Source organism: Populus nigra, chromosome 11 (assembly GCF_951802175.1).
Source record: "Populus nigra chromosome 11, ddPopNigr1.1, whole genome shotgun sequence".
Lineage (NCBI taxonomy): Eukaryota > Viridiplantae > Streptophyta > Magnoliopsida > Malpighiales > Salicaceae > Populus > Populus nigra.
Window position 1 is genome coordinate 5,104,686 of NC_084862.1, and position 10,996 is coordinate 5,115,681.

General features: G+C 34.9%; 1 protein-coding gene across 1 annotated transcript; it reads left to right on the forward strand.

Moving 5' to 3' along the window:
- The first annotated feature begins 1,529 nt into the window (after positions 1–1,529).
- LOC133668180 (protein NRT1/ PTR FAMILY 4.4-like) lies at positions 1,530–5,829 on the forward strand. The gene is made up of 5 exons (XM_062087925.1): positions 1,530–1,886; positions 2,334–2,551; positions 2,929–3,369; positions 4,148–4,290; positions 4,613–5,829. The coding sequence occupies exons 1-5, from the start codon at positions 1,745–1,747 to the stop codon at positions 5,496–5,498; spliced, it is 1,830 nt and encodes a 609-aa protein (XP_061943909.1). The 5' UTR covers positions 1,530–1,744; the 3' UTR covers positions 5,499–5,829.
- The last annotated feature ends 5,167 nt before the right edge of the window (positions 5,830–10,996 follow it).

Below are 10,996 nucleotides of genomic sequence, written 5' to 3' on the forward strand. Positions count from 1 at the left end.
AAAATCACCGCAACAAAAAAATTACGAAATCTAATTTCTAACCAACCTAATTTTGAAGGATGAAATGAATTTTTTTAAAAAAAAAGATCTAAAAGGATAGCTATTAAAAGAATAAAGACCAAATTTGACATAAAAATAAAATGAAACAAAATGCTTTGAGATGAAATTGAAAAAGAAATCAATTAATAAAAGAACAAAAAAAATAGCTACTAAATGAATGAGGATCAAATTTGATGTAAAAATCAAATGAAATCAATTGCAAATGAATGGATTTTTTTTTAAAAAATAAAAGAATAAGGATCAAATTTGATATAATTAACAAATAACATGACACCTTTTAAATTTTACAAGCAAGCAAGCTAAGGAAGAAAAGAGGGAGGAGAAATTTTTTTTTATTGGAATCAAACTGTCACGATGTCGTATACACACGTCTAACCATTAGAAAGGGTGACTAGGCGCTTCCAATTCTACCTTATAAGCTAGTGTTTGTCTACTGTCTAAAGACGGTGGAAGCTTCCTATACGTGCCAACCTAGTTGTCCTCCCTGCTTATCTCAATCCTTATATTTGTTTTATATTCAATTTTGATCCCTTAATACTAAATTGTTTTAAATTAGCCAAAATATATTTTATTTCACAAAACCAAGTTCAACCGAGTACCAGAAAGCTTCCTGGATATTGCAAGATCTCTATTTCAAGTATAACTTTACAACTATTATTGCAAATCAATCCCTGAAATTAGTGTTAGATAATTTTATGGTAGTGTTGCGTGTAAACTTGATATTTTACTCAACAAAGAATGAAATCCATTTTATATTAATAACTTTTTGTCGTTCACAACTTTTACCTGAAAAAATTCAATGCATTCATAATTTACTTGCACATTTGCACCACTTTAAAAATTGGAATTCAGATTCACTATTTGTGAAACAGAAGCAAACACAATGAATTTCTGACAAATAATAAATAAGTAAACACGCAAGTTGAGATAATTTTATTAGCTACTGTAAATGAGCACCCATAAGATATCATTCGATTTTGGACCTCAATATCAAGAAAATTTCATAGACACAAATTGAAACCTTGAAAATATATAAATGGCCGGGCATACTCTCTTAAAACACAATTAGAGAGCACAAAGTAAGTGGAACTAATGCTCCACTTGGGTGGTAAATATGGCCCATATATGCCACTTCAAGAGATGACATACTAACTACATTGGCAATGATTCACGAGCGTCTGGCTTGTATTTGGCTACATGTACGGTCCATTGTACCCGGATAATTTCACACCAATCTACGGTTAGTGGAAAGAAATTTCTAGACTTTAGTTTACATGCTTAGCTAGTTACTGTGGATTGTTTGTGGGGGGCTTCTTGCTTAGCTAAGTTTTTGAGCAAATCATGGGACCATGCCACTATAGTGCAGTACTAGCAAGTGAGTCTGTTGACGAGGAGTGCTGATAAGAGAAAAAAAATCGGCAGCGAGGAAATGAAGGATAACATTATAAATATGGGGGCTAACCATCTTCTTAGCTTGTCTCAAAATCATAAAAGCAGTCCCTTTGAAGATAAGTTAAAAGCTTTTATTGATTTCAGCATAATATTATAGTATTTTTTTTCTTGGATTTGGAGTTTGTCAAGTAGTGTCTTTCTTTCTTGTGTCTAATAGACAAGGTATATTGATATATAAAGATCACTAATTTTTAGATAGAACAGAGAGGTTTTAAGACACAGAATATTAACTATGGATAATAGTGTGGAGAAGACAAGAATGAAGTTTAAACAAGATTCCTTGTCTGGTGCTGTGGAGGAGACGTCTGTTGATTGGAGAGGCAGAATCTGCAAGTCTAAGCATGGTGGAATGGCTGCCGCTGTTTTCGTTCTTGGTTTCTCTCTCTCTCTCTCTCTCCTCTCTCTCTTCCCCTCTCACCCTCCCTTTAAGTGTGTATTTTTGTGCATATATATGTACTTAGTTAATAGTTATACACATCATAAAAATTCCTCACTATATATCTTTTAAAATATTGAGCTTGTCTCCATGCATGCCTAGTTAGTAACTCTCTCGTTTCTCTGTAAGAATTGAGGAACAGTGAGGTTTCACAAACTATGAAGTGGTTAATGGTCTTTAGGTTCCCCCACAGTATATAACCTTGTTTCGGCAAGGCTATATGATTGATTTTGTTATAGGGTTCGGTGTGGTATTCCTTGTCTTTTATTTTAATACTGTTCGTATATTCTAGTTTCTTTTAGCAGTTCAATAATCATACATAAAAGCAAGACAGAATTTTCATTAGAAAAAAGTGACATTTTCATTGTTTGCTATTATGATTCAGGGCTTCAGGCTTTTGAGATGATGGGAATTGCTGCTGTTGGGAACAATCTCATTACATATGTGTTCAATGACATGCACTTTCCTTTGTCAAAGTCCGCGAACATAGTCACGAACTTTGTAGGAACTGTCTTCCTCCTATCCCTCCTTGGTGGGTTCCTCTCAGATTCTTACCTTGGGAGCTTTTGGACCATGCTAATCTTTGGGTTTGTGGAGCTCTCTGTAAGTACTCCTTTTTTCTTCCGACATTATCTTTTATTTTGTACTGTCTAAATCTTTTAAAACTCAAACACTATCTACAAGTTGCCTATCTAAGATTCTTTTGTCTGTCTAGAAATATAGAGGCCCCTATATTTTATTATCCTTCAAAATAATCTTACCGTAAATAAGAAATCTATTGAACATCCCGCATAAGTTGAAAATCCTCGTCATTCCATTCTTACATAAATATTTAGAAGAATCCCCATGTTGTATTCTTTTTTATTATTTTCCTATAATTGTTTTCTGGCCCCGAAGGAGCTAAGAAATTCCAACATGAAAAATATTCAATCATTCTTCTTCGAAGTATTCACCACCATTAATCCCCCCCCATGCTACAGGGTTTCATATTATTGTCCGTTCAAGCCCATCTCCCGCAGTTGAGGCCACCTAGATGTGATATGGTATCTGATGGAGTTGACTGTGTGGAAGCCAAGGGCTACAAGGCTTTGATATTCTTTTTGGCGCTCTACTTGGTCGCTCTAGGAAGTGGATGTCTAAAACCGAACATAATTTCTCACGGGGCAGACCAGTTCAAGAAGGAAGACCCCAAGCAATCCAAGAAGCTCTCCACCTACTTCAATGTAGCCTATTTTGCTTTCTGCATTGGAGAGCTTATTGCCCTAACAGTTCTTGTTTGGGTCCAAACCCATTCAGGAATGGATGTTGGTTTTGGAGTCTCTGCTGCTGCCATGGCTGTAGGATTGATTTGCTTGATTTCAGGTTCATTTTCGTACAGGAACAAGCCCCCTAAAGGAAGTATCTTCACTCCATTTGCTCAGGTAATCTCATTTTCCTTTCTTCTTTAACTTTGAATGCTTTATAGACTTTTTATGTTTAATTTTACAAGTTAGGAAGGCTTTTTACCTCTGGGTTGTGAGCAAAAAGCATGCAAGTCTGCTTTTCCTACTTAACTCTTTCCCCACCTTTGATTTAAGCTTAACCTGAACCTAAGTCCATCCCTCTCCCTTTTGCTTTAAAATAGAAAAGTGTGTGTGGAGTTTTTTTTTTTTTTTTTACTTTTGATTAACTATATATCCACCAGTTTCTTTCTCTCCAATTGCTATCAGAGTTTCCTTTTGCCTGATAATTCAACATCTCTTTTGTAATTTTTCTGTGGCTCAGGTTTTATTTGTTGTTTCTTTGCTTGGTTCAGATTCAATCTTTGTGATTATAGAACTAAACTAGTGCATATAATTTGACTAATCAAAGGCTATGTCTGGTTTCCTTTCCCTGATTAAAATAACATTAATCCTTAACATTTAATATTACAAATAGCTTTATTTAATATAAAGGGCATACAGCTTAGTGATCTATGTTATGACTTCATGCACCATGGCCTTAATACACATCTGATTCAAGGATCATCGCATCCTGCGCCTCGGTTTTTTCCTTGTGTTTTATTCCTGAATAAATTTTTTTTTAAAAAAAGCTAGTTGGCATCACCATATATATGCCACCGCCCATGATCTACCTGCTTTGTTATTTTTAATTTTTCAATATATGTCTACAATTGTTTCTCCTTTAATTCTTTGATTAATTTTCTATTCTCTTCATTAGGTTTTTGTTGCTGCAATAACAAAAAGAAAGCAAATCTGTCCCTCGAACGCACAGATGCTTCATGGCTGCCACAACAATGTGTCAAGCCACGTCCCAGCCACGTCAACTGATGCCAGCAACTTGCTTCATACTGAAAAGTTCAGGTACGATACGAAAAATGAAATCAAGATTTTATAATTGTAATTCAAAATTTCATTGATTTGTGATAATTTTGCTCATTTTAATTTGATCATGTCAATGCAACAATACTGAGTGTCTATCCTAATCAAGTAGATCTATACATGTAGAGACTTTTACATTGTTTTTGGCTAATATTTTAGTTAAAAAAATATTGAGATTCTATGTTGAAAAGATAAAGGTGACATGACATAAAATAAATATGTTTATAAAATTATTTTTTAATAAATTATTACAATATAAACCAAGTAATTTTTTTTAATAGTTGAATTCTTCAAATTAGTACAGGTTCCTGGATAAGGCCTGTATCAGAGTCCAAGATGGAAGTGAGGCAAGTGAGAGTACCTGGAGATTATGCACAGTGGCCCAAGTGGAGCAAGTGAAGATACTTATCTCAGTCATTCCCATATTTTCCTGCACTATAATTTTCAACACTATTTTAGCACAGCTTCAAACTTTCTCTGTTCAACAAGGAAGTGCTATGAACACACGGATCACAAAAAGCTTCAAAATCCCTCCAGCTTCACTTCAATCCATCCCTTACATCATGCTTATCTTTGTTGTCCCTCTCTATGAAACTGCCTTTGTACCATTTGCTCGGAGAATCACCGGGAAAGATTCTGGAATCACTCCTCTGCAAAGGGTTGGCGTTGGACTCTTTATCGCAACATTTTCCATGGTTTCAGCTGCAGTAATTGAAAGGAAGAGAAGAACCTCAGCTCTGGATTATCAGGAAACGTTGTCCATATTTTGGATTGCTCCCCAATTTCTCATTTTTGGTCTCTCAGAGATGTTCACTGCAGTGGGTCTTATAGAGTTCTTCTACAAACAGTCCTTGGAAGGGATGCAATCCTTTCTAACTGCCATGACTTATTGCTCATACTCATTTGGCTTCTACCTGAGCTCCCTCCTTGTTTCTCTAGTGAACAAAATTACCTCTAGCTCTTCTAGTGGTGGCTGGCTTAGTGACAATGACCTAAACAAAGACAAGCTAGACCTTTTCTATTGGTTACTAGCTGTCCTAAGTCTCATCAACTTCTTTAATTATCTTTTTTGGTCAAAATGGTATTCTTACAATCCATCTCTATCACATGATCACTCTCTTGGACAAGACATAGAGAGCCAAAACTTCAACTCTTCTAAGCGTGTTGGACCTGAAAATACTATATCTTGAAATAATGATTTTACTTTAGTTTTCCCTTGACCTATATGTCTTACTATTGTATATTGTAGAGCAAGTGAACCCTAGGTAAGATTTTTAATTAAGTTGCAGACAACACGGATCCGTTTGTTTCCGTGTAGCACCGCAAAAACAAACATAATCTAAATGCAGTGTTTCCCTTCAACTTTCCTTCAATGTTCACATAATTTGACCGTGTAAGGCAGCCTGTGGAGGGTCCCAAGTTCTTTTTAAATTGATTCTAAGTATCTGTAAGGAAGTTAGGTCTAATCCCATCAACTACTAGATTCAATGCACTCTCCCAGAGTGATCCTCCTTTTCTTCATTGGCTTCTTTTTGTGATCATGTGTAAGGATGTCCTCTTCTCTCTCTCTCTCTTTTTTTTTTCCTCTTTTGTTGCAGAAAGGATGTAAGTGGTGGGGTTGTGCTTTTATGCTTTAGTTAGTTGAAAGAATAGTATTTTTAAAGCACTTATAGCCTATAATTTATGATGATGGTTCCGATCGAAATTTGCAACATGACATTTATTCCTGCCCTTACGAGATAAAGCAAAACCACTTGAAAAAATTAAAATCGGGGAGAAACTTGACTTAAACTCTTGCTTCTTTATCTTTACACAGAAACATGTCTGGTACATGTTTTAGGCCCCCTCCCTTGCAAATGCCTGGCAATATTACTGTCTTCCTACCACCACTGGTCTAGGTGAGGGTGTTTGCCATCACAATTTCCATTTTCTAGCTTGCTAATATACTCCAGTGGACCCCATGAGCAACTATTTTCACCGACATGATTTGGCCCACATGGTTAAATGATGGCCACAATCCAAGGACAAAATCATAGCTTAAGCACTAAGGTGGCTTAACCTTTAGATTTTACAAGCTAGAATGGCTAGTGAAAATTGGCAAACACCTTTCAGATAGATTCAACTATTATTTACTCCCTACAGTTTTTGGAAAATAACACTTTGATCCCTTTAGTTTAAAAACCCAATAATAAATATCTTCCTTTATATATTTGTTTGCAACTTAAATAGTCATTTCCCTAGTTTTTATAACAATCTAATTATATTTTTATTAGCATGTTTGGATCCAATTCTTTGCTATAAATGAATTCAATTATGGTGTTTGATTTGAATTTAATTGATAAATAAATTAAATTTACATGTTTAGAAAAGATAAAATTCAATTCATTTTGTTTTCTATATTACTCTCGTTACTTTTATTTTATTTCTTTAAATTTCTTTTAAAAAAAGGTTAGATGGGTATTTTAGAAAAGTTAGTTTTTAGATTAAATTTCCTAATTTTGATATTGTAAATCACAAGAGCTAACCTTTGATTTATTTTTATAGTATTTTTAGAGATTGAAATTTCTTAGTTAAAAATATTTTGAACCCGAAATTCTATTAAAATCTCTAAATTAAATTTAATTCAAAGAATCCCGAATAGTAACATATAATCAATTTTCAATTTTGCCTGCTTAAAAAAATTAGAAGTTCATTTGACAAGGTTAGTTTGGATGAAAGCATTTAACGAGCACATTCATATCGAACATTTTGATGTTTTGAATGAAAGGACTGAAAGAGAGTCGTTTAATTACCACAAAGACTAAATGGATGATGCTAGCACAAAATTGATAATCTCAAGAGTTTTGAAACTCATTTGATAATGAAGTAATATATTACAGTTCAAATGCATAGACCTCCACTTTTGTATAAACATTACTTTCGACCAGAAGTCTAAACTAATAGATTATGAGGTCAATTTATGTATAAACATTTTATTTTTCTATTTCTTTTTAACGTAGAATATTTATTATTCATGTGTACACCCAACATCTTTAATATTTCCATATCAGGTGAAAAAATATAGTTGTAATAATATTTAATTGAGACTAAAACAAGAGCAAATCATCATCTCTAAGATTCCAATTTGTGATCTTGTAGGCTCTGAAAAACCTTAGGGAAAAATGCAAAGACTTCAATAATCCTTTGAAAGTTGATACAAAATCAAGGGAAGGCCGATCTAATTTGCATTGGACTCCAGTAACCATATTATAGGTTGGAGTCTTCTGTGGTACATTTCGGCCCCGAGATCGTTTGGTTCTGGAAAACTCAAATTAACCCACAGGGTGATCTAATGTGTTAGGAATAATCTTAATTGGGTCAGGTCATGAGCTAGCCATACTATATTTTCTTTTACGATTGCTTGTCAGGATACTTACTTATAATTTGTTTCTTGAGCGTCTATAGTGAAACGCACATGTAGCACTGCAATCCTGTCACTAGTTTCACGTATGTAACAAATAATCCATAAATTTGATGCCAGACTTCTTAATTTACCTAATGTTTGTGCCGTAATAAAGAAAGTAGTTTGTGTGTAAAATTACCTACAATATAAAACTACAATATAAAACGCGAGTAAAACGCGAGTACTATTCCTTTCTTTCACATTTTACTGTTGATCGTAAGATTTTTAAAAATTCTCAATTTGGTTCTTCAACTTTATTTTAGCGCCATTGAGCTCAAATTAGAGCCTAATTGAATGTTTTTTTTTTATAGCTGAGTGTTGAATTGAAAGTCAGAAGACTGAAATACAAAACAAGGCTGACATGGGTAGCACGATGAAATTTATCTATGAAGTACATTTTTGTCCCTTATATTTTTTTGTGCTATAAGGTGACCTGTCCTTTGTATTTTTAACAATTGCATTTCGCTACTAAACTTCATTTTCATCATTTTCAGTTCTTAGTGGGTGAGATGAGAGAGAGAGAGAGGATTATCGAAATCTAGCTTACAGAGAGAAAAATATCATATCTTCGATTCTGACCACAAAAACATTAGCCTTTTGTTCCAAATGGTTCCATGTGATGAGAGAAATTTGACTTGGGTGTTTTTTTTACCTTTAAAGTACCTAAAAAACCCATCTCTGAGATCAAGAAGAAATTGGTTTCCAGGTTAATTTTGGATTTTTGACTGGTTGTTTGCGCTTTTAGAGGTTAAGGATTGGTTTAAAAAGGTTATTATAATGATTTCTAAGTGTTATGGGTTGAGAATAGGTTGAAAATGAGTTTCTAGAAGAAAAAAACAAACAACCTTGATTTTCCGGCTATTGTGGTGGTTGGAATTTGGGTATAATGAGTGACGTGTCATTTGCCATGTTTTTCTTTTAATTCAGATGGGACGGACGACATGTTATTCACCTCATTATCTAACAAAATAATAATAAAGGCCCGCGTAACTAGGCCTGACATTGCAAGCCTGCACGCGAGCCCTTTAGGCATGGGCCAAGCTCTAGGCTTGGCATGGCCTTGTTCTTTTCTCCTTTTTTTTTTTTTTAATGATAATGCATTATTTGATATGCTATTTTTTAAAATAAATTTTGGGTTTATGTTTTAACTAGATTGTGATGATTTTTTTAAGGTTATAATTTTTCTAAACAGATTGAATGAATCAATTAACAAGCAAAAGAATCACTGGATTGCTAGAGGGGCATATTTTTTATATGGCATACATGTGGAATAAAATAATTGTCAAGGAAGAAAAAAAGGTGATGTACATATAACATAGGCATTGCCGCATGAGCCTACCATATTTTCTTTGTTTGTTACTAATTCTTATTAAAGTTCACTATATAAACACTAGAAGAAGCTTTTAATTTTTTAATATGGAAATAAAAGCCCATTAGTGTGTGTGTGTGTGTGTGTGTGTATATATATATATATTATCGATACACGACGTCGGGCGACGGCTCCCGTTTTTTTTTGTTTATTTAACAAAAATGGTTTTATCTCAATTGGGGGAAACAAAGATTTTATTGGAGTCACCATCTAGTAATTTGAGGGAAACTAGAAATCCCAAATTAGACACTGGTCCCAGAGATTCGGGTACGGGGTTAGTTATGATTAAGGGAAGGTAGACAACACCCTTAAAACATCCTTTCAATAGAAAGGTTACCCTTACTTGTGTGTTTTTTGTTTGATTCAAATGCGATTATATTTTGGACTTATTTGTAATTATTTTTTAAATGATTAACGTCGGTCCCTAAAAATAGGAGACACGTTAAAAATGACATCAGTCCCTAAAAATTAGGAGACTCGTCTAAAATATTGACGTTTATCCCTAAAAAGGAGAGTTACGTCTGGGTTACCAAAAGAAATAATGGATATAATCCATTTTGGTATTTACATTTTTGACATCGGTCCTTTTAAAAAAGAGACGTGTCGACTTTGATTTTTGTATTTTTTACAACATGCAAGAAAATTTACAAGCATTTATATATATAAAAAATATCCAAAATACCAGTAGAAACCCAAAAAAATTACCTGAGTGCTACTGTATAGGTAAAATACTGAAATACCCTCGAAGTTCTTCGAAAATTATGAAAATGCCACTGGCGGCGTGTGTGGCACACGCGCAGCTACTGTTGGCTGCGGGGAGATTTTCCGGCGAGATTTCTGACCAAACGATGGTCGATCCTGGTAGATCTGAGGTCGAGGATTCTGATGGTGGTGGTCTCGATGGCCGTTGATGGCTGACGAAGGAGAATCGACGGCTTGAAGCTTTGGTGGCCGGCAACGATCGCGGTCTTTTTCCGGCCAGATGAGGCGGAGAAAACGATGAAAACCACCGGGGTTTTTGTTTACAGCAGGGGAGAAACCTTTCTGTGGTGGTGCGGAGGCTGGAGACGGCCGGAAAGTGGAGATCGGATGGGAGAGAGAGCGTCGCCGGCGAGAGGAGAGAGGGAGTCTGAGAAGTGCTACGGTGTGAACGCGCGCATGGTGCAACGGTGCAGCTGAAGGCTGTGAACCGTTGGATCGCAGTTGAACTGATCCTACGGCTGTGATTGGCTGGATCTGCAGGTTGATCGGACGGTCCGCATGATCAGAGGTGTGATCCGGTGTGTCGCGGTGTACCGAAAGCTTGGTACACCGTGTGACGTGGCGCCACTAAGAGTAAATTGTTTTAAAGGCTGAGATGGATTTGGGTTTTAATCTAGTGTGGTAAGTCCTATTGTACCCTATTAAATCAACAGTTCAGATCCAAACACTATTTGATCTAACGGTTAGGATATATTTGGTATTTTTCAAATTGTTTTTTTTGAAAATCAATATCCTACTCGCATGAAGAAATAGTAAAAAAAACGTGAATGGTAAAAATTTGTTTTCTTTCTTTTTTTTTTCTTTTTTTTTTCTCTTCACCTTCTCTGTCGAACGATCACTGGCTATTTATAGCCAATGACAGGGAACAACACGGATCTGCTTTAAGAAAAATTGTGTACGCACAACTACTCCGCCTACAATTAGTATAACTGCCCCGCCTAATATAACAAATTTGTATTATTAATTTTGTTTTATTATATATAATAATAAACAAATCAGTATTAGAAAAATCTCGTTTCAACCGCTAAAAATCAATTTTAATGACCGAAAATAATAGTTTTGACCCAAAATAACCTGAAACTCATTTTTTACCTTGGTCGACATGGTTGGACCCG

What these genes read in the sequence shown, in the direction of transcription:
- LOC133668180 (XM_062087925.1), top strand. Translation starts at nt 1,745, where the DNA reads ATGGATAATAGTGTGGAGAAGACAAGAATGAAGTTTAAACAAGATTCC. An exon ending in TGCCGCTGTTTTCGTTCTTG is followed by an intron (nt 1,887 to 2,333) that starts GTTTCTCTCTCT and finishes ATTATGATTCAG; the next exon opens with GGCTTCAGGCTTTTGAGATG. An exon ending in TTGGGTTTGTGGAGCTCTCT is followed by an intron (nt 2,552 to 2,928) that starts GTAAGTACTCCT and finishes CCCATGCTACAG; the next exon opens with GGTTTCATATTATTGTCCGT.